Source organism: Peromyscus californicus, unplaced genomic scaffold, assembly GCF_007827085.1.
Source record: "Peromyscus californicus insignis strain IS unplaced genomic scaffold, ASM782708v3 Scaffold_16__1_contigs__length_79575227, whole genome shotgun sequence".
Classification (NCBI taxonomy): Eukaryota; Metazoa; Chordata; class Mammalia; order Rodentia; family Cricetidae; genus Peromyscus; species Peromyscus californicus.
Genome location: NW_026294458.1, coordinates 12,092,154 through 12,115,778, shown reverse-complemented (window position 1 = coordinate 12,115,778; position 23,625 = coordinate 12,092,154). Strand labels below are relative to the sequence as shown.

At 48.1% G+C, this 23,625-nt stretch overlaps 1 protein-coding gene across 21 annotated transcripts in view; it reads left to right on the top strand.

The window, feature by feature from the left end:
• The window catches only part of Kalrn (kalirin RhoGEF kinase), a 612,231-nt gene that overhangs the window by 576,140 nt on the left and 12,466 nt on the right, over positions 1 to 23,625 (top strand). For all 21 annotated transcript variants that reach the window (XM_052740404.1, XM_052740400.1, XM_052740397.1 and 18 more), the window contains 6 exons: positions 14,628 to 14,655; positions 15,241 to 15,412; positions 18,163 to 18,284; positions 19,033 to 19,164; positions 20,782 to 20,946; positions 22,677 to 22,755. In XM_052740404.1, coding sequence (XP_052596364.1) covers positions 14,628 to 14,655; positions 15,241 to 15,412; positions 18,163 to 18,284; positions 19,033 to 19,164; positions 20,782 to 20,946; positions 22,677 to 22,755 — 698 coding nt within the window. The remainder of the gene's footprint in view (positions 1 to 14,627; positions 14,656 to 15,240; positions 15,413 to 18,162; positions 18,285 to 19,032; positions 19,165 to 20,781; positions 20,947 to 22,676; positions 22,756 to 23,625) is intronic.

The window sequence follows — 23,625 nt, the reverse complement described above, 5'->3', positions numbered from 1 at the left end:
CCACTGGGTTCTGTAACAGGGACCTTGCTCGAGTCCAGGATGGCTCACGCTCCTGTAATGTCAGGGGCATCGCAGGGCGTCCCATCCAAACTAAAGCAAAACAAAGCACAAACTAAATTCACCTCTGTTTGGGTAGGAAACTCTACTTCGGTATCTTTTTAAAAACCAAACCTTGTGCTTCTCTTGAAAACTTGCCTAATATTTCCTTCATGAGAAGCTTTGGCTTTGTGTAGAAAATGCCCAGCTTTTTTATCTGAAACATAGAAAACAGCCATCACTGAGAGTTGGTTCACAGCTGGAGGGTAAGGCACTGGGTGGTTTGGTTTGGTTGTTTTTCTCTTTGTGGGTTCCTCTATCTTCTTTCCTCCTCCCCTGTTCCCTTTCCTCTTCCTCTTGACCTACTGGGCTCTAGTCCTTCAGTACTCTAGGGTTTTCCTGGGTGACCCGGTTCCTAGCTACTCTGTGCCCCTGGTTAAGAACAAAGCAAGAAAGGATTAGCTCTAAGGCATTCCTTTGCCCACTCCCAGGGCCCAGGGCCAGTGGCTATGGCTACCAAGTGAAGAGCCCACATAACACCTCTCGCCTGGAGCCTTGGTCTAGAGGCAGGGAGGAGCACAGGGCAGAGCTTTCCCACGCCCCAGGTCTGCGTGTGTATGGGAGTTGGAACGGCACCCTGCCATCTTGAACATCCATTGCCAAGCCTCTAATTCTAGAAACCTGGGCCCCCCCATGGTTTCCACACAAACTCACAAACCCTGGAAGAATCAGAGCGAGCGTGAGCTAGCTTGCCCTGGCATTTCAGAGTACATTGAAATGTCTGTTTCCAAAAGACATTTTGGAATGTCATTTAGATGGGATCTGTACCCCCTCCCTAGCACCAGCTTGAAAATGACAGATTTCCTCTAATGCAAAATAATTTCTAAATGTATTTTTGACAATTTCACACGTGTATATAGTGTATTTTTACCACATCTACCCCCATTACTCTTAGCCCCCCCCACTCCCTCTGAACCCCCCCTCCCCAGTAAGTCGCCTTCTCATGTTCACAGTTTTTGTTTATTCTTAAATACCCACTGAGTTTAGTTAGGGTTCCTCGGACGAGCATGGGTACAGGGTTATTTACTGGAGCATGGGCAACTTACCTATCAGTGACTGCCCCCCTGAAGAAAAAGGGCAACCCCACCCCCACCCCAGCAATGGCAATAACTCCTCAGGAGTAGGGCCTTACGTGTCCCCACCTCCCGCTGCCTGATGTAATGTTGTCAGGCCCAATCTTGTGCAGATAACCACAGCAACAGCCGTATGGAGTCCTCCACAGCCTCCAGATCTTACAAACATGGCTACAAATGTAAATATTTAGAAGACATGTGACATGTCCATTTAGCGTAACAACAGTAGTAGGTTCCCCCCAACCTTTCTTATGTGTAGCCCTAAACTTTTCACCTATCTAGGTAGTTTATTATTATTATTATCATTGTTGTTATTATTATTATTATTATTATTATTATTATTATTTGGCATAGTCCCTAAGAAGCCCACCACCACATTACGAAAGCAACTAAAAAACCCAAGAGAGACCGTGCGGCCTAAGAGCGGGTGAATCAGCTGTGGGAGAAGCCAGCTGAGTTGAACTGAGCTGGGAGGCTGGTGGTTGAAAGTAGGAGCTCTGCCAGAATAAAACAGTGCCCTGTGGGTGTGGGTTCTGCCACAGAGCCAAGTCTGGCAGGTGTGGGTCAGTACAGCACTCTGATGTGGGAGGAAGTGGTGACTGCATTCATACCTTAAATGTGTCTTAGAGATGAGGGAGCTAGGGGGGTCCTGACCCTGCTTTCCTTGCATTTCCTAAGACAGGCACCTGCTTGCATGGCTCCCACACCTGCATGCATGACTCCCACACCTGTCAGTGTTTAGATACAGTTGGCACTTTATCACTGTGCCTAGATGTTGCCGGCATGTCCTGAAGGAGTCAGCTGCATGTAGAGGAAGGCCAGACAGGGGGAGGGGAGGAGCCAGGTATCTGTGTTCCCGAATGACATTCCCACTCTGTGAAAGAAGAGGTGGATACAGAGGGATGTGCCAATGGTCATCCACTGAGAAAGTTAATTGGTCTAGTCAGATGCTCCGTACTACACTCACATAAGAAGTACAACATACACACACACACACACACACACACACACACACACACACACACACACAAACATACACACAGACACTTTAGCCCTGCTTGCAAGTTGAACCCCTTTTTAAGGTTCCTAATATTCAAAGCTGGGTATCCTCTTGGTGAACATGGGTCCCTGGGAGGTGCTACTGGCTACCCAAGGTTATTCTTTTTTTTTTTTTTTTTTTTTTTTTTTTTTGGTTTTTCGAGACAGGATTTCTCTGTGTAGCTTTGTGCCTTTCCTGGAACTCACTCTGTAGCCCAGGCTGGCCTCAAACTCACAGAGATCCACCTGCCTCTGCCTCCCGAGTGCTGGGATTAAAGGCGTGTGCCGCCACCGCCACCCGGTCCAAGGCTATTCTTGCTGGCAGAAGAAGGCCCCAAAGCGTGCTGCTACGAGAAAAGAAAGTTTTCTTTTTAATTTTTTTTTTTTTATTTTCAGAGCTGAGGACCGAACCCAGGGCCTTGCACTTGCTAGGCAAGCGCTCTACCACTGAGCTAAATCCCCAACCCCTAGAAAGTTTTTAAATACATTAATTGAGGCGCAAAGCTGCCTCTAGACAGACAGCTCGGCTGGCCCAAACCTCCAGGGGGGTTGGAAGCTGTGAATACGCTGGTTGCTCCACAGCAGCTGCCCCACAGCCCTTGTCCCTTGTCCGTGTGTCCCAAGTGTCCATGTGCTTTCTGAATGTGTCATCCGGATGGGAGCTTAGCCACTTCAGATACAAAGAGCAAGTAGGATCTGGAACCTCAAGCCGCTAAGCATGAGGGATAGGAAAATGGAACGTTATTGCCGCAAAGAAAATGGCTAGAAGTGCATGCTAAAGACCAGTTGAAATCCGGGTGGCGGCGCCTCCTCCAAAAGGCCTCTTGCTGCTAAGGTGATAGTTTGGGGTCTGTTTCCCAAGTCCCCCAGGCCCAGCCTCACCTTGTCCTTTGGAAGTGTCTTCTAGTCTCAGTGAGCTGAACAGTAGCTCCCTCTAGTCTATACTCAGCCTCCGTGCCTGGGACCCCCCAAACCTGGCAGTGTGCGCCCAGGTGCTTGCTCCCTGCCTGGTCTCCCAATGTGAAGTCCCGCCCTGCTGACTGGCCACCCTTGACCTGACGGACAGCAGCTTGTTCATCCTGGAGCACACTGTGAACAGACTCCTCTGCCTCCACGGGAATGACGTCATCCAAGGCATCTTCCCCCTTCTCTCAACAGGGGACTGTGTTCCTTTAAGGGACAGTTTCCTGGGGCCTTTACACCAGATGCATCCTATCCAAGCATATATTTGTCTGGCCACCGTACTTTTAAGAAGACATGGGCTGTCCTTGAAAGCAGTTTAAGAGGAGAATAAGGCACGCTGAATCCTCGGATTTAACTGGCCACTTCCGTTAAGGGAAGCTGTTGGCACTACTATTCCAAGTCTTTCCTTTCCTTCCCCTGTCAACCAATGCTTGTGGATAGTCACACACACACACACACACACACACACACACACACACACACACACACACCACACACACACACACACACCACACACACCCCGCTCCCAGCACTGCAGGCCATACCACCGGCCACAGCAAGACTGGCACAAGGTCCCTTCATTGCCCTCTCAGCCTGGCCATCTCTCCATCTGTCACCACACCACGTGGGGAACTGCTTTAAAAACAGACGCCTGTAGTGCAGCATTCCCTTGCACTCTTGGGGGAAGGGAGTGAAGGGGACATTATATGTGCAAGAAATTTACATGCAAAAAAAAAAAAAAAAAAACACCAAATGAGGGTAAAAATGAAACACTAGGGTCTCTTGAGAACAGCTCTGTTCTCGTTCTCTCTCTCTCTCTCTCTCTCTCTCTCTCTCTCTCTCTCTCTCTCTCACACACACACACACACACACACACACACACACACACACACACACACACACAGCTTAGACTGATGATGGCCTTTTCGAGGCTTAGAGCCATCTGGCTGCTTGCCAGATTCCTCAGTCCCATGACCACCCCCGATCTCTACAAGTGACACTTCAGGCGAGAGCCAGGGCCCAAGTATCCAGGCCCAGCACCTGCCCCTAGCCAGGGCCTGTGTCTAGTAAATCCTTTCTGGTCAGGGTTAGATTTCCCTTAGGACTCACAGTCCATGCCAGGAGGTCCCCACATCCATATCACCTCTGGAAAGCTGGGGAGGTCATTCCTGGGTTTTCACAGCTGCTCAACCTCACATTGCCCCCTGCCTGAATCACTCAATGGGGGTGAAAAGTCTGAACCCATTTCCAGACTTGGGCCTTTATCTCCAAGGATCAGAATTCTCAGCCCAGCTCTTACGTCAAACCTAATTAATTACACGCATTTTAATTTCTTTAATAAAGCTCCATGGCCCTCTTAGCAGAGGTCAGTCCATCAGAGTGAGAAGCTGTGATTCCAAAAAGACTCCCCACCCCCCACCCCCCACCCCCACCCCGCAGCCACTGTAGACTCTGGTCTCTTTCAGCTGCCAATTGCCAGCTCTGGAGCTTAGGGAGCTAATAAGTGCCCTCAGCACTGTGGAGAAGGGTCCTGGAGGTGCCAAACCAAGACGCCTGAAAAAAGGAAGTTAACAGGGGAGGCTATTTCTAATCAAGGTAAAAATAGCATTTCCAGCGGAGCTTCGCGAAGCTGGAGCGAGCCTGTGCTTTCCTTGACTCTTTGAACCACTTCACAACGGCTGTAACCTAAATCAGCATCCTTACCATTGCAAGTGTGGAGTTCACTGATGGGAAATGCCTGCGCGATGTTGTGCAGCCATCCCCACCCTTCATTCCTGGAGCTTTGCCATAATCTCAGACATGCTGTGTGCCCACCACACAACAGCTCCCCTCTCGACTCCCATCTCCCTGGCTCTTGGACTTTTTTTTAAAACAGGAAGTTGAGGTACAGAAAGTTTAACTTGGGCCTGCAGAGATGGCTCGGCTGTCAAGAGCACTTGTTGCTCATCCAGAGGACCTGGGTTTGATTCTCAGCACCCACACGGTGGCTCACCGCCATCCATAACTCCAGTTCCGGGGGATCTGATGCCTTCTTCTGACCTCTGTGGGCACCAGGCATGCATGTGGCACACACACACACACACACACACACACACACACACACACACAGGCAAACATGCACACCCATAAAATAATTTTTAAGCTGTTATTTTCAGTTCAAAACATAGAAGCTAGGACTTGGGGGCTGGCTGAGTCAGGAAAGGGCTATGCACGCATGAGGACCTAGGTTTTGATCCCCCGCATCACATAAAAAAGTGGGCACGGTGGCATCCACCAGTAACCCCAGAGCTGAGGAGACAGAGACAAGATCTCTGGGTTTGCTGGGCAACCAGTCCAGCTGAATCAGTGGGCTCTCAGTTCCACGAGAGACCCCACGTCAGAAATAAGTGGAGAATAATTGAGGAAGACCAGCAGTGTTGACCTCTGACCTCCACACACACACATACACACAAGTGCATGCTTGTGAACATGTATGTGTACACATGCACACTGATTTAAAAAGAAGATGCCCTGAGGAAGTTGCTCGGTTTCCCTGACCATTATCCCCCACCACCACCACCACACACCAGCCTGTGGCAGCTTAGAATACACCCTTTCCGGGTTGGTTTTCATCTAAAGCGCAGGTCCTGGGGGCCAAGAAGGCCTGTCTTCCACTGCCAGGCGCCCTGTGTGAGTGTGCGGTTCTGTCTGGCTCACCCAGCGGATTATCCTTTACACTGGTCCTGGCTTCCCAGAGCTGAACTATGACGGAAACAGAAGCCACACAAAGGAATGGGACTAAACCAGAGTCAGAAAAACCTGGCCTCTGGATACTGGCAACTATGTGGCCTTGGGCCAGTGAGCTTCCTGAGCTCTGGGTTTCTCTGCAGGCAGCTCACACTCCCTAGTGTGCGGGCCTTTAGATCCTGAACACCACATAGATCTAAGGGGGACTGTCAGGGGACTGGACCACATCTGCCTCCCAAAGCACCGAGACCGTCACAGAACAAAGCGGAAGAAATGCTGTCTGCTGTTGAATGGTGACAGGGATAGCAACTGAAGTGACCACTCAGTTCTGGGAACAGAGTGAGTGTTCAGAGCTGGCACACACAACACAACACCCCCCCCAAAAAAAAAACCCCACAATTCTGGGTCCCAGCTGCCCGAGCCTCAAAGAACTAGCCTGTTTGCTCCTGCCTAAGACATTCTGGCACCCTCGTCTCAGATTCAGGGCTTCAGAATAACCTGGCCACACAGATGAAACGTCTACACCCCAGTCGGGGGACTGACCTCTGGCATTGCCAGTATGTTTCCACTGAAGCCTGTTTTTGTATTTTAATAACAGAATCAATGAAAAGAACTCTTTAAAGAGAAAGAAAGTGGAGTGTCCCATTCCTCTCCTTTTGACAAAACATTTGCTTTGTAATGTATCCGATGGATTTGGCAGCCAGACATGCTCCTCCTGCCCAGATTTGTCCTGATTCCCTATAAGGACTGATGGATGTTTGCCACTGAAGAAGGAACCTTAGCTGAGGCAAGTCAGCCCTCCATCCTGTGCTCACTCTGACCATCAGCGGAGGGCACAGTCACTTATCTGGGCTAGTTTTGTCGCTGACCAAGTTCCTGAGAAAAACTAAACGGAGGAACTTCTTTGCCTCACAGCTCCCAGGTTTCTGCCATTGTTCCTTCAGCCCTGATGCTCTGGGTCGGAGATGAGGCTGAAGACCGTGGCCACAGGAGAGTGTGGGAGAGCAGGCTAGTCACTCGTGGCGGCCAGGAAACAGAAATGGAGAATGTCCACACTAGAGGGCTGTTTCCTTGTCTCCTTTTTATCCAGTCTGTCATCCAACAGGCTATGGGATGGTGCCATCCACATTCAGAGCAGGTTACCCTAACGACCACCACCCTAACTAATCCTCTCTGGAAATGCCCTCACAGACACAGCTAGAGTTTTGCTTTCCAAATCTCCTAGGCACTTCTCAATCCAAGTTGACAATAAGCATTAACAATCACCTTTCAGTGTGCCGCCACCAGGCACGGTGGCACATGCCTTTAATCCCATCACTCAGGTGGCAGAGGCAGGCGGATCTCTAAATTTGAGGCCAGCCGGTCTAAACTGAGTTCCAGGACAGCCAGGGCTGTGTACAGAGAGACCCCCGTCTTGAAAAACAAAACAAAACAAAACAAATCAAAACCAATCAACTCTCTTAGAAAAAGCAGGTTCAGGGAAATAAGAACACTCAGCCAGTGGAAGGGCAGGTCTTGCTATCAACCTGTGCCCTCCTCGCCTTGATCTGTGTCCACCAGGAAGTCTGGATGCAGAGGCTCAGGCCCGCCCTTGTTGCACATCTGCTTGTAGGAGGAGAATTTCTTCTTCAACAACTTTTATAATCCCTTGACTCCTGGGGTAATCGATGGGCTTTGGGCACACCCTTTCCCAGTGACTCAGGAGCATAGCCATTGCAGACGGGGAGGTTAAGTCTATTTGACATTAGTTGGAAATGTCTGAATTGGTTTCTTGGGCTGGCATCTTTCACTGTGCTCTTAGTCATGTGTGTCCTGAGGCACCTCACCCTAGTCTGAAGGCCTGGCCCATTTCATTATGTCATACACTTATAAGGGCACAAATGCCATTGACCTAGGAGTTTCCCTAAGAGTGTACCATTAGAAAAGACAAAGCCACCACTCCCATTTACCTTTCCATACGAGCATTCACGTACTGTCAAAGTTCACCTACAAGCTCAGGGAGCATTCCTCAATGATTCACAAAGCAAATCTCAGGGGAAAAAAAAGAACCAAGAAATCAATCCCACATAGACAGACCAAGTTCTCCAGCCACAAAGATGACTTGAAAAAAAGATTTGTAGGGAGCTGGAGAGGCAGGTACTGGAGTTTGAACCTATGTCAGGCAGCTTACAACTTCCTATAACTCCAGCTCCAGGGAATTTAATACCTCTGACCTTCTTGAGCACCTACATACATATGCATATCACACACACATACACACTTAATAATAATAATAATAATAATAATAAATCTTTTAAAAAATTATTTGAGCCAGATGGCGGTGGCGCACACCTTTAATCCCAGTACTCAGGAGGCAGAGCCAGGCAGATCTCTGTGAATTCAAGGCCAGCCTGGTCTACAGAGCATGATCCAGGACAGGCACCAAAACTACACAAAGAAACCCTGTCTCAAAAAAAAATTATTTGAGGGGCTGGAGAGATGGCTTGGTGGTTAAGAACACTGGCTGCTCTTCCAGAGGTCTTGAGTTCAATTCCCAGCAACCACTTGGCAGCTCACAACCTTCTGTGTGAGCTGAGGCCCTCTCCTGGTCTGCAGATGTATGTGCAAACAAAACATCGATATACATAACATAAATAAATCTTTTAAAAAAATGAGTTGAGGTGGGTGGTGGTGGCGCATGCCTTTAATCCCAGGAGGCAAAGAGGTAGATGAATCTAATTCAAGGCTAGCCTGGTCTACAGAGCTAGTTCCAGACAGCCAGGACTACACAGAGAAACCCTGTCTCAAAAAACAAAAAACAAAAAACAAAAAAAAAAAAAAAAAAAAAACAGAAAAAGAAGGACATTGGAAAACTGATGTAGTCAGATTGAAGTAATAACTAAATATTAACTAAATCCCTTCCTTCCCTGAACTCAGATTTACTTGCAGCAAACATAAAACCGATAGGCTTGGAGGGGTGGAGTGGAGGATTTTGTTTCACTCGGGGTAGCTCTAGATGGTTCGGAGCATTCAGTTTGAGTTTCCTACAGCCATCTTTATCCATTAGCATCCTTCGTATGCCGTTTGCATGTACTTTGTGACTGGGTGGTGAGGGATTAGAACAAAAGGAGGCCAGGTCATTCTCAGTTGACAAATGCTTTTCCAGACAGCGTTGCTCCCTCTTTCTTGGAGTCAGACTCTTGGGCATTAACAGGAGCAAGCAAAACTAGGCTCCAGCTCTCTTCAAACTCAGATTGTTATTCAATCATGGTTGGTTTTACCTGTAACATTTCCCCTGGCCCTCGCTGCTCTTCCATTTTGAAGAAAAACATCAGAAGGAACTAAGCCGCTTTGGCAATTCAATCTTATGGCCTCAGGAAACCCTGTCACCTGCTGCCCTCTGCTGTTCAAATAAAACCAGAACCCCAGCACTCCATCTCTGCCTCTACCCCCACCCCTCAACTTTACCCAGCATTCTCTCTCCTGCATCTCTCAGAGTGAGACTGCATTTTGTATGAACAACATCATTTCTATTTCACATCTTTGTTCTCCGTGGCTTCCCATCCGTCACTTTATGCTGACCGCCCACCTTTGTAAGGAAAAGAAGCGAACATTCAATTATAAGAAACATCTGAGACTTAGGATAAGAACCTCAGATCCCTGCATGTACCAACAATGGTCACTAGACAAGACAGCCAAGAGACCCACATTCCAGTCCAGTAATTGAGTGACCTCAGTGAATCTGATTCAAAGAAACTTTGACCCATTCTACAAAAGAGGCTGTGTTTAACACCGTGATTGATAACAGTTGACGGGACATAAAACACAGAAGGGTTGCCATCTGCAACCTGGTGGCTGGTGAGCATATGCAATACAGATAAGATGCTATGACACACGGCAGCTTGTGACCAGAGGCCCCAAGGTACCAGCCTCTGAAAGGGCATAGAGGAAGGAAGACCGCCAATTGGCTGAATCACGGACTTGGACTGACCAATGGGATTTCCAATTTATAGAAAACAAAAGGCTTCCAGTTTCTGGGGAAGATGTGTTCTTATCTTACCTCCCCCTTAATTAGAATCCCAACCACTAAAAATTGTCAATGATTTGACAAATACAGAATACCACATGCCAAGTTCTGTGCTAAATTTGGAGGCAATAATAGTGAAGATGATTGATGGTGATTACTCAAACAAATCAGTCATGGGCCTGGGAGCCGTAGAGATCCACAGACAAGTCCTAAGTAGACCACCCTGGGAGAACAGTGTCATGGCCGTCTCCTGTCCATACCTGGATTTGCTTCAGAGAGAACAAGGAAAGAATCATCTGGGGCCGTGATCCACAGTTAGAGCTAGCAAAAGCATTGGTGTGGACCTTGCCCTGCTTCTTAGTCGCTGCTGGAAGTTTATAGAGGACCGGAACGAAATGGGACAGAGGTAGCCAGCTGAGCGGGTGTGCCTTTGACATCAATGACAAAGTGCAGTGCTTTCCCCAAGCACCGCCCACTGCACTCCACATTGTGATGGAGAGTGCTGAGCTAATCAAAGATGGCCATAGCCAGCCCTCTGTCACTGTAGGACCTTACACTTCACTTCCCTGTCTCATTTAGGAGATAGGGATCAGTCATGCTGCCTCTGTATTCCTCCAGGGCTTTGCGGGATCCCAGGGAGGTGTTGGTGAGAAGTTTCTACTGCTTAGATAAAGCTGCCCAGGTCAGGGCTGATATTACCAGATGAAGAACCTACAGTTAAGCTTCTCCCCAGCATTCCCACTAATCTACACCCTAATTAGGAATACTCATTTCTTAAACAGAGCGTGTATTCACCAGCATCCATGACACAGTTAGGTTCCCATGATGAGAAAGAGGAGTAAGACACCCTCTCTGCAGCCAGCTGGGGTGTGTTCTCATAGAAGTACTGCCTCGGTACAGGCTTTTGAAACATCGCTTCAACTTTTCTTACGAGGACCTGAGAAGGTAGCTCCGAGGTGGTGTGCTTGCCTAGCATGCAAAAGTCCTGGGTTCCGTATCTCGTGCCTCAAGTATATGTGAAATATACCTTCCACGTGTTCCCTTGTCCCCTCCATGAGACTGCTGGCAGGGACTTCATAGCCTTCTCTTTGGGGAATCTGAGCCACCAAAGGGTCTGTTGGGCAGCATCCTCAAGGGGCTTTCTCCCCCAGAGCCCCGACTGAGTCAGGGGAATGGGAGGGAGCAGAGTTCAGAGCTCCATTGTCTGTTGAGGGCTGGTCCTTACCGTACATAAACTTAGAATGCAAATGTCACCGAACCCTCACTGTACTGAGGCCTGAGGATGGCAGTGTGCCAGACCACCTTGTTCCCTCCTGGCACCGCCACCTAACCAAGGGTCGGTTCCATAAATCTTTACTGACATCAAACAACCCTTCCATGTTGGCATTACAATACTCAATTTACAGACAACTGAGTCCCACATTGTTTAAGAATAGCAGCCAAGCTGGGTGGTGGTGGCGGCACATGCCTTTAATACCAGCACTTGGAAGGCAGAGATAAGCAGATTTCTGTGAGTTCGAGGCCAGCCTGTTCTACATATCAAGTTCCAGGATAGCCAGGGCTACATAACAATATCCTGGGGGAGAGGGGGAAGAAAAAGAGAGACGGGGGGGGGGGGGAGAAAAGAGAAACACTATATGATGTTATAATAAATACTGAAAGTAGGGCCTATAGCTTCGTATTTCTGTGTCCACAGAACCACACACAAATCAGCCAGTCTTTCTTAAGTGGAAAGAAAAGCCTCCTATAAGCCCAGCTCTGAGTAATCACCATCAATATCTGGAAATATTCTTAGCCGCTTCTCTGTCTGCCAAATAACTTTTTCCGCCTACCTCACCTAAGCCAGGCTGATTAATGAACGACCTCTTTCGCGCCCCCTGCTGGTGCAGTGGTACTGCTGTCGTAGTTCATTGATCGCCCTGAGTAAAGTTTTGCATCCCTCTCACACAGAGGGGTCTCTTAGATGTGAGACTCAATAGCTTTACTTACAACATCCTTTCATGTGTCACTCATCTACAAAAGCCTCAGGGGCTGGAACCTGGCAGGTGGAAGATCCGTTTCTTTGCACAGACCAGATCATCCACCACTGGTCCTTTAACAAGGCTGCCTGGTAATTTGCCTGAATGAGGCTTTAAAAAAAAAAGGGTTGGGGTGCATGCCTTTAATCCCAGCACTTGGAAGGCAGAGCCAGCGGATCTCTGTGAGTTCGAGGCCAGCCTGATCTACAAAGCGAGATCCAGGAAAGGCACCAAAACTACACAGAGAAACCCTGTCTCGAAAAACCAAAAAAAAAAAAAGGGGGGGGGGGTGTTGGGGGAGTTGTCCCTCCTAACTTCCTGGAGCTTCTGCAGTGGACAGTTAATACAGAGACCCGCAGCTGGTAAGAGTTCTGAGCAGGAATAACTGTGGAGTGCTCAACCCTAAATGAGAACTCTGTACCGCAGCCCCTCCCCCACGAGAGGACACCGCAGAAGAGAAACAGAAAGATGATCAGGGCCATTGAGGGAAGTGGCTATAAAAAGTGTCTTCTGGGCACGTGGCGTCATTGCCTTCATGATTTCACAGCAGCGGTGGCTGTGACCAAGCCAGTCAAAACGGCCAACATAGACAGGAGAAAGGCTCGAAACCCACCCTTAGCTGAGCAGCCTTGGCCACTGAGGGCTGCTGACGTAGGGAAGAGTCGGTGTTCCCCAGGAAATGGCCCCCTGGTGGTCTGCCTGCACTCCAGGCCGGCCCTGCACAGACCCATGCACATGGACAACACTGATTGGACTCAGTGGCCTGTGAAAAGAGGAGATGAAGTTGGGAGTGGGGTATGGCAGGGAGTTCTAGAAGGGGCTGAAGAGAGAGTGGGGTGATATGATCAAAATACATTGTATATATGTATCTAGTTCTCAAAGAATGAATACAGTGTGTGTGTGTGTGTGTGTGTGTGTGTGTGTGTGTGTGTGTGCGTGCGCGCGCGCTTTAAATGCCAGCCAGACATAATAGCACATGCCTGTAACCCCAGCTATTCAGAAAGCTCAGGCAGGAGAAGCCCTAGTTCAAAGCCTGCCCTCAACATTTTGGTAAGGCCTTATATCAAAATTTCAAGTAAATCAATTTACAAAGTTGTAGGTCATCACACTTGCCGAACACACGCAAAGCTGTGGGTACAGTCCCCAATACACCTTTCTTTGCTCTGAACGCCTGCACACTACCTCACACCAATCCACACAGAAGCTCTTGACTGACCTCTGTCTTCAAGCGACCTCAGGCAAGGAGTGGGGACCACTGAATTAAGTTCAGGGTGCCTCTCGAAGTGGCCATTTTCAGACTAATAGAGGGGACTACATAAGCCAGAGTCCCCATCCACACAGTTCCAGAATTAGCATTGCCAGGGTGCCTACAGCCCATGTCACGGAAACCTGTGTGTCGACGGGCAGTTAGTGTGCAAAGTGGAACCCCCAGCAGGAAACGGCAGCTTTCCAGAGGGCTCCTGCATGTCCCTCTGTATGAGAACGCACAGAAACTGTGTGTGCTCACGGGAGGCAGGGACAGATACTGGGAGCCCCACCCACCCGGGAGCTTTTCTTTCTGGAAGGCAAGTGAGTCTTCCACCCCAGGTGGAAGGAAAGAATTTTGCATGACCGAGTAGTGGAGGTCAGCCTTAACCACAGACTGCTGAGCACAAGCAAGGCAGTTAGAAGGTCACGTCTTTGTCTGAATAGAAATCGAGACCTCCTCATTCAACAAGCACCAGGCTAGCTAGCACTTGGCATATAAAACTGTACTTATCTTTGTGATAGCAAGGCACACTAGGTGTTACTTCTTTTCCATCTGATAGTGAAGGAAATTAATACTAATCAGTACTAAATAGCGAGCATGCGGCCACATAGAACGAAACAGGTGACAACTTCCTCGTTTTACCAAAGCTTGAGCCTTTTCACAAGCCAGATTCTTATGATCTGGGCTTGCCTGTGACTAGGGAGAGGTGATACAAAGCGGCGGGTGGGGGCAGACCACAGTGAGCAGCCTCTTGAGAATGGATAACTTTCCAGGAAGGCTAGAGTGGCCTCCTTTAGACAATCCAGGTGTTCTGGGGGCAGGCAGGGCACATTACGTGGACTGCTGCTTTCTCCTCAGACCAGCCATGGAACCCGAGAAATCACTTGATGGGCTTGAATCTTCCTTTGCTCCCTTGAGTAGCACAAACGTCAGGAGTCTGTCCATCCCCTGTGGGGGGCCAGGGCCACAGAGGTGGGACTGGGACCAGATAGACAGTTGGGCTGTACTGCTTTTCTTCAAGCAGGGAAGTTCTGCTTAATGCCAAATAGGGATGGAAGGGGAGCTCTGGAAGGAAACCACTGGGGAAGGGGTTCACTTCAGTGCCCCCGCAGGCTCGCTCTAGTGTCTTTTGTTTCTGCCAGAAATTTGTGGGGGAAACCGTTGCTATGGTATTGATTGAGGGCATGTTGACTGGGAGGGGTGTGGAAGAAAGGGCAACAGGAAGGAAGCAAGGACGGTGGCCACAGCCTGCCTAGTGGCCACCTTAGACAGGAAGTAATCCTTTGGTGTTGAAGAGGGTGTCTATGACTGTGGTCATCCACAACAGCCCAGGGACAGGGTGGGCTCCTGGTGGCATTGCCCCAACCGGTCCTTGCTTTTGACTCGGGAAAGTCTATAATTTTCTCTTAGCTGGAAAGCCTCAACAATTTTTCTGTTCTTTTGTGTGTGTTTTTCAGATCTTAAATCCAAATTTCATCCAAGAAGGTGAGTTTTTAAAGGGGATCGAATTGAGAATGTGGGGCTTGGCTACATAAATTATATCTAGCTTTAGGGTAGGGACTTAGAGTAATGGTGATGTGCTTCTATATTTCTAGACAAGGAGAGGTAATTAAGATAAACTGTTAAGTGAAAGAGTGAAGCATGTAATATGTGAAGGGGGTTTCTGCTTTGACTAAATAAAGAAAAAATATGTTTGTCTAAAGCCCAAAGACTGTATAGCGAAATGTTCTCAAATGCCACCTCTGCTTTATGCCATCATGGAGCTTCCTCCTCTTCTGCCCTGTTTCTAATTTTGCTGTAAAACAGAGGGGCACAAAGGTGGCCGTGGTGGCGCACGCCTTCGGTCCCAGCACTGGGAGGCAGAGGCAGGCGGAGCTCTCTGAGTTTGCGGCCAGCCTGGTCTACAGAGTGAGTTTCTCATAAAGAGAAGTACACACTGAATAGACAATGGTAGGCTGAGGGGCATTGGAATCGTGATGTCCGTCTCTGGGGGTAAGAGTACTACATCTAAAATGGCTACCATTACAAATCTGTTGTGAGTGATGTGAATGTGTATCCGTTCAATTGCAGTGGCCCCAGAATTCCTTGTGCCCTTGGTAGATGTGACCTGCTTGCTTGGCGACACGGTGATACTACAGTGCAAAGTCTGTGGGCGGCCGAAGCCCACCATCACCTGGAAGGGTCCAGACCAGAACATCCTGGACACAGACAACAGTTCGGCCACATACACCATCTCCTCCTGGTAAGTGGATCGTCCAGTGTCTGAGCCCAGAGCACCCGGAGGCTGGATTCTGGGTGACATTCTCTCCGGATTACTGGTCACCTCCAAAGTGCTGTCCTAGTGTTTATTCCAGATCACACACTTGGCCTTGATTAGGAGAGAGACTGAGTTAAAAACAAGGGTGGCTCAGCCTCCCATATCAGAACATCGTGTGTTCAAGTCTTAGGCACAGCCTCAGCTGTCCATTCTGCAGCTGGCCCCTTAGCCTGAGCTTCTGGTTTAGTGCCAGCGTGCATTGTGTGTGCTGCCCAGCACCAAATGGACACACCTGAGGCTAACAGGAACCATCTAGAAATACTCTGTGCTGCACCTACAGTAAACAAATAAAGCATTGTCCTTTAAATCACAGGCCAAGCCTGAACCATAGATATAAAATGCTTCTGTGGCCCCTGCCTTATAGCCACCCTATTAGATGATCAGTCTGTCAAGGACCCCCAGGGAGGTCTGTCAGAAGTACTGAAAGCTGGCTAACACCCTGGAATGCTTCATGCCCATCAGGATGCTTAGAGATAGTGATGTGATTCATTCCTTACCTAAGAACTATTTTACGAAAAACGGGGGAAGGTGTGTTCCAAAATGTAAGGTGCTTCCACACTAAAATTCTCTTTGATTGACAGCCTCTCAGCCATTCTAACTTGTCCCCACCCCCACAGGAATTCTGAGCATCACTGTGCATTGCTGCTTACAGTAGACAAGCAATACTAAGCTCTAATGGCTCATCTGTCACTTAGAGAAATGCCTAGAATTGAGCACATTTCATTGATTGGCTTAAATTGTTTGTGAATGTGGAGTGTGTGTGTGTGTGTGTGTGTGTGTGTGTGTGTGTGTGTGTGTTAGAGAAGGGGGTGGTGCCTTCTTTGGTAGTTCCAGAAGAGATGCCTGGTCAGGTCATAAAACTTCATGGACCTGAGCAATTGCTCAGGTATGAGAGTCATTGTTTGACCATGAAGATCTCAGAACATGTCACACCCCCAGGGATGCTGTGTTAGTTACCTTTCTATTGCTGTGAAGAGACACCATGACCAAGGAAACTTATAGAACCAAGCATTCGATTTGGAGCTCATAAAAGCTCCATTGGGAAGCTCTACTATCTTCCAGAGGGTACTAGAATCCATAACCATCATGGCAGGGAGCATGGCAGCAGGCAGGCAGGCTTGGCTCTGGAGCAGTAGCTCAGAGCTCACATCTGATCTACAAGCAGGAGGCAGAGAGATGGAGACTGGGCCTGGTGTGGGCTTTTGAAACCTCAAAGCTCACCCCCAGGGACACACCTCCTCCAACAAGGCCACACCTTCTCATCCTTTCCAAGCAGTTCCACCAACTAAGGATCAAACATTCAAATATATGAGCCTATTGGAACCATCCTCATTCAAAACACCACAGAGGGAGGGGACTGACTTCCCTGTAATTTAACTCTTTCAGAGCAGTTCCTTCCGTGAGGTGTTTCTGAACCCCATTCTGGGGCAAGTGAGAAAGTTACCATTTAGGTGAGGAATTTACCCTTCCTTGGATCACTTTGTGAGTGTGTACATGTGTGTATGAGTGTGTTTGCTCACCTAGACATGTGCACTTGGAGACCAGAGGTCCACTTCAAGTGTCTTCATCTCTTGCTTTTTACCTGGAGTTTACTGTTTCAGCTGGACTGGCTGGCTGGCCAGTCGTCTCTGGATCTGCCTGCTCTCCAACCCACCCAGTTCTGGGGTCACAGGCACATGCTGCACCCAACCTGTCACTAACTCAGATTCTCATGCTTGTACAACAAGCACATTATCCACAGAGTCATCTCCCCAGGCACCTACTTAATCATTTTAGGGATCCCACGTGTAAGATCTGAAATATGTAAACCTTTTCGTTATTCAGTCTGTTTTATCATTTGTTACTGACTGATGAGATTGAAGCTATTTCAGCACAAGGCTACTTGTGTAATGTACTCACAATGACATTGTAAACCAGTAGGTTATGGGATTTTATTTATTTCTAATTCATCTATTATTCCATCCCTATTCTATTCCTTATTTACACAAATTTAGGCAGAGAGAACAGCCAGAAAATATTTTCCTCACATAGTAAATTAAGAATAGAGAGCTTAGCCAGGCGGGGGTGGTGCACACCTTTAATCCCAGCACTCGGGAGGCAGAGCCAGGTGGATGTCTGTGACTTTGAGGCCAACCTGGTCTACAGAGTGAGATCCAGGACAGGCACCAAAACTACACAGAGAAACCCTGTCTTGAAAAACCAAAAAAGGGCTGGAGAGATGGCTCAGAGGTTAAGAGCACACTGCCTGCTCTTCCAGAGGTCATGAGTTCAATTCCCAGCAACCACATGGTGGCTTACAACCATCTATAATGAGATCTGGTGCACTCTTCTGGCCTGCAGGCTTACATGCAGGCAGAATATTGTATAAACACAATAAATAAATAAATCTTTAAAAAAAGAAAAACCAAAAAAAAAAAGAAGAAGAAGAATAGAGAGTTTAATTGAACAGTGCAATGTAGTACACACACACACACACCACCTGTCACCCTCCTCAAATGAAATGAATGGAACCTAAATTCATAAATGGCTGGCCTTGTGGATACAAAGTGTAGAGGTAGGTGAGCTGGGGGCATGCACTCTCACCTCTGTGCACCATGAACCAAGTGGGTGGCATTTTACCTGTCCCTCAACTGTCTCCTCACTGGAGTCTGAAGGAGATCCATTTAATGTCCTAGTGATTCTGGAGATATCACCCTCAAGATCTGCAACCTGATGCCCCAAGACAGCGGGATTTATACCTGCATAGCAACAAACGACCACGGCGCTGCATCCACATCGGCTACAGTTAAGGTGCAAGGTATGCTGTGTGCTCTCTTGTGCTCTCTCTCTCTGTCTCCCTGTCTCTGTCTCTCTCTCTGTCTCTCTGTCTCTCTGTCTCTCTCTCTCTCTCTCTCTCTCTCTCTCTCTCTCTCTCTCTGTCTCACTATTTTAAAGCATTTCTTAACTATAGCAAAAACACAACAATAAAACTTAGCATCTCAACCACTTTTAAGTGGAGAAGTTGATGGCACTGAGGACACACCCATTGGTTTGTGGCCACCACCGCCACCCATCCACATAACGCTTTCACCATCTGTTCCTATTGAACAATGACTCCAAATTCCTCCTCCCCACTTCCCTGGCTGCCCCCATTCTGCCTCCCCTATTCCTGCCTCCAAGAATTTACATTGGTCATTTTAAGTGAGAATGACCAGGGCACCCTGAGACTCAGGGAAGAAAGATCCCTCGTCAAATTCTAATGCAGAGCCCAGGCCAACGGGAAGAGAAACACGCCTAAGAGGTCCTACCCAATCCTCCAGCGTGGTTCCTAACCAGCTTTAACCAGCTTTTCCCGTGTGTGGCGTTTAATTGAAGGAGGTCAGGCAGCAGGACCCATCTCAGGTCCCATCTCTAGGCCTCTCTTGGGCCTGGAGAAAGGTCAGCTACTTGGACAAGGTTATGCGCCAGATTTGAGGCAGGTTTGGCATGTTTCCAGTGCTCCACGCTACCGTGGTGTGCAACTCGAGTTCTGAGAAGCGGCCCCGCCCTGCTGCCTGTCTCCACAGGTGTTCCCGCAGCCCCCAACCGCCCCATCGCCCAGGAGAGGAGCTGCACCTCCGTCATCCTCCGCTGGCTGCCCCCCGTCAGCACCGGGAACTGCACGATTTCGGGGTACACGGTGGAGTACCGCGAGGAAGGTGTGTTGCGCTGCTCTTCTGTGTTTGCTTCTCCTCGGGAGGTCTTCGAGGTCGGGAACCTGAGATTTCTATATATCCTCCTGTTCACGGCAATCAGCCTGGCTGGTGCACCCTGGGAGCTTAGCGCAGAAGCCTGGGGCCAGGCTGCAGCTGCCTGCGGGTCCACAGGGAAACCTCCCCGGGGCCATTCTGACCCAGCCACTAGGTGGCAATGTGTTTTCACTGCATTGTCCTGCTCACCCTGCTCAATCACACAGACGGGGGCAACAGAGCCCATTTTACAGACAGGAAGCTAAAGCCTAAAGAGTAAAGAAACACAAGGTGGTAGTTAGTAAAGGACAAGCTCCCACTAGCCCCTGCTCTGGCTAGTCTGTGGTTTTTCTCCCAGAACAGAAACCATGGTAGGATGGTCAGAGCTCTAACCCTCCACCACCAGATAAAATCTATAGCATGTATACATACATGATGTTTAATCGTGAGGAAAGAAGGAAGGAAGGGAGGGAGGGAGAGAGGGAAAGAAAGGAGGGAAGGAAGGAAGGAAGGAAGGAAGGAAGGAAGCAAGGAAGGAAGGAAGGAAGGAAGGAAGCAAGGAAGGAAGGAAGGAAGGAAAGAAAGTTAATTAGTTTAGCCAGGTGTGGTAGCACACACCACACACCTTGGGTCCTAACTAGCACTTGGAAGGTATTGGCAGGTGATTCTCCATGAGTTCAAAGCCACACCTGGTCTACAGAGTGACTGACCTAGGTCAGCTAGGGCTACATAACGAGACCCTGTAATAATAAAATTATCATAATAAATAATAATAATACGTTTAAAAGGGCACTTCCAGGCAGTTGTGCTTGTCGGAACACAGCTATGAATCACATCCCGAATTACCCCATTGAAGGGAAGGCACCTGTTTGCTCCCTACTGCTTTCTGTTACTATCATTATCTTCATACTTCTTCTCCCTATTGAGCGGCAGCTGTGCAGTTATAAGACTCTTTATTTCTGCCTCTTTCTGAAGCTGCCTGCAGCAGGGTGTGGAGGGCCAGCGCGGGTGTCACGCTGAGCCAGGGGACCTGCTTCACTCACGTCCGTGTTCTCTCAGAATCTAAGCCTCGTAGACAAACTGCTTAGTGTTTCTGAGGCCCTGCTTCTTCCTCCATCACGTAAGATTAGTGCTCCCTTCTCCGCTGGGTTTCTGTGAACTGTAGCTGGAGTGAAAGGGGAGAATTGTGCCATGCCCTGGAGTATTTTCACATGCACATATGCTCCCATACATGTTCAATGTTGTTTCAGTTTCCAGAGGCATGTTTTCTCTCCTTTGGTTACTGACTTGGATTTTCTTCTAGCCCGATCATGCTGCCGCATATTCCCATGTAGAGTCGGAGCTAGGTCTTCAACGTGCGCCATTGAGAAGGGATAGAGTTCATAGGCCAACTTCTTGCACAGCCTTCATTTAATGTTATTTAGGAAACTGGGCCTAAACCTCCCACATTGGACCGCAGACTTTCAGAGCCTGACAGTGACCACACTGTCCTTTGAACTGATTCTGTCCATTTTCCCATCTTTGTATGCTGAAGGCCTTTGAAACGTCTCTTAGACTCTCTCCTTTTCCTTGGAACTGCCCCACTAGGTTCCCAGGTCTGGCAGCAGTCCGTCGCTTCGACCTTAGACACTTACCTCGTCATTGAAGACCTTAGTCCTGGATGCCCTTATCAGTTCCGGGTCAGTGCCAGCAACCCTTGGGGAATCAGCCTTCCTAGTGAAGCCTCGGAGTTTGTGCGCCTTCCAGAGTATGGTGAGTCCCAGCAAGCCCGGAACAGCTAGCCAGCAAAAGCATGCTAGTCAAAAAAATCATCGGCATCTCTGCCCCCCATGGGAGGTGACTTGGGGCTGCATGGCAGCTTCCATCAGGTCACCTTTGAGAGACCAGATGAAGTGTCTCCAGGAGGTATATCGGAGCCAACATTAGCTCTACCACCATTGCTGGCCCTGGGCTTTTTGGGGTTCCTCAGGGGAACTCGAGGGACAGGCAGGAGAGACCTGTGTCCCAGGGTGCTTTCTGGCTCTGGCCCTTCTCTCAGACCTCTTATGGAATTGACAGTCTGTTTTCCCCTGGGTGCCTCTGGCAGGCCTCTGTTGAGCACAGGACTGCTGTGCTCAACAACTTAAAACTGAGAGAGAAAAGCAACCCGGATGAAGGACTTCACTACCAGATGAAACGCTGATATTTGCCCCCCTCCCCCACCAGAATTGAGTTTCCAACGTGGATCTATTTTATCTACATAAAATAGAAACTGACTAAGACATACATGTAACTAACTAGAAATGGATATTTTACCAGTGCGGTTCTTATTTTTTCCACCTTGCTCTCTGACCCACCTACTCTGCCCATCTTGATCCTGTAGACATTTTAAAAGGGGAAATTTGCTGGTCTGAAAAAATAGCCCATTGGTGACACTCTAGGCAGCGCACAGAAGTGGCGTGTGCCTGCTGAGGACAAGCCAGGAAAGGGTGGGAGTGTCACCCTACTTAGAAAGCAGCAGACTTGTGTCTCTGTGGGTTAAAGGAAGTCTAGAGTCCCCATAGGGTCTTGGCCAAAAATGCCCTGCAGTCTCAGGTCATGGTCAGCCCAGACAGTTGCCTGCCAGTGACCTTGACTTGTTCTCACAGGCGTGTGACTCTCTGGAAAACCTTGGCCCTGGATCCATCCATACATCCTCAGAATTCATTGTGAGCATGTCACCAGCTCGGGTTCCGGGAGAGCTGAGGTGATTGACCAGTGTGGAGTCTAAAACACTGAGTTGCTGATATGGTTCCCTTCTTTCCAAGCCACCAACTCAATGTGGCTTGGGATGGCCACCATTTTTGTTCTGTTACTTCTAGGATCGGATCCCCAGCAGACAATACAAATCCCTATGGGTGTGTGTGTGTGTGTGTGTGTGTGTGTGTGTGTGTGTGTGTGAAGAGAATTAACACATCATACAAGGCTAAGCTGAATCTCCAAATCACCCACAAGAACCAATTGTGGATGAAGTTCAATCGTCCCATATGGTAAACTTGCCCAAGGCTGAGGACAGTGGTGCCAGGCAGAGCAATCTCCAGAAGGCTTTGCTCACGAGTGTTTCCTTTTCTCTTCTGTGACCTTCAGCTTGTTCATTCTCTCTGCGTCCCCCGTGATCCTCATTTTCACTGGCTTTTCTCCTTCTTCAAAGTGCTCTTATTCCCCCTTTCTACGTTTTCTCTAACGTTCTGCGAAGCTACGTTTCTGACCGTGTCCCACGTTCTCCCTTTGTTCGAGGAGCTGACAGAGAGTGTCTGTCTGACCCTCCCATATCAGTTCCCCTCAGACATTTTAAAAATAACATTCCAGAGAATCACAGCCCTTTCCCACTGGGAGGTCTCCATATTTAGTCACGGGAATGGGTTATTTCCCTTGGCTTATTATGCTGGATTGTCTTTGTGAAACTTTGCTTTCTTTTCATGTGGCATCCACAATGTCACTTGTGGATTCTCCTTCTCCCAAAGATGCAGCTGCTGATGGTGCCACCATTTCTTGGAAGGAGAATTTTGATTCTGCTTATACCGAACTGAACGAGATTGGCAGGTAAGGATACCAGCCACGTCTCAACAGAAGAATGATCAATTTGGTTTTGTTGGTCTTTCTTTTTTAAAAAAAAAAAAATGGATTTTTGAGACAGTGTTTCTTTGTGTAGCCCTGGCTGTCCTGAAACTAGCTCTATAAACCAGGCTAGCCTTGAACTCACGGAGATCCGCCTGCTTCTACCTCCCAAGTGCTGGGATTAAAGGCGTGTGCCACCACTGCCCCAGCTGGTGTTTCTTTCTGTCTTGTGTAGATGCATTCTCTCTGTAGATGGAAAACAGCTAGTGTGTTCCTGGGACTTTTCTATTATTCTTTTTCTTTAACTTTTCTTTAGCCTTTCATTTTCTAATATAAGATTTTAAGACTCAAATATTTCCTAAAAGTGTAATTTTAGCTACATGTCCCAAGTTTGATATATGATGTTTTCTCTTTTATTTAAGTTTTATTTATTACATATACAGTGTTCTGTCGACATGCCAGAAGAGGGCACCAGATCTCATTATAGATGGTTGTGAGCCACCATGTGGTTGCTAGGAATTGAACTCAGGACCTTTGGAAGAGCAAGCAGTGCTCTTAACCTCTGAGCCATCTCTCCAGCCCTGATAGATGATATTTTCATTATCATTATTTCTAGGTATTTTTTTCAACTATGGTTTAGTTTTTGAGCCAATTATAATGGGTTACAAATTACATAAAATGCTTTAATATGTATGAGATTTTAAATTATATTTTGTTAATCATTTCTAATTTCATTGCACTGTGGTCAAAGAACTTGCTCAGACTTGCTCTGTGGGTAAAACATACCAAAATTTTGTAAAAAAAAAAAAAAAAAAAGTCTTATGTATTCAGGCTCAGTGGTTCAATTCCTAGCAC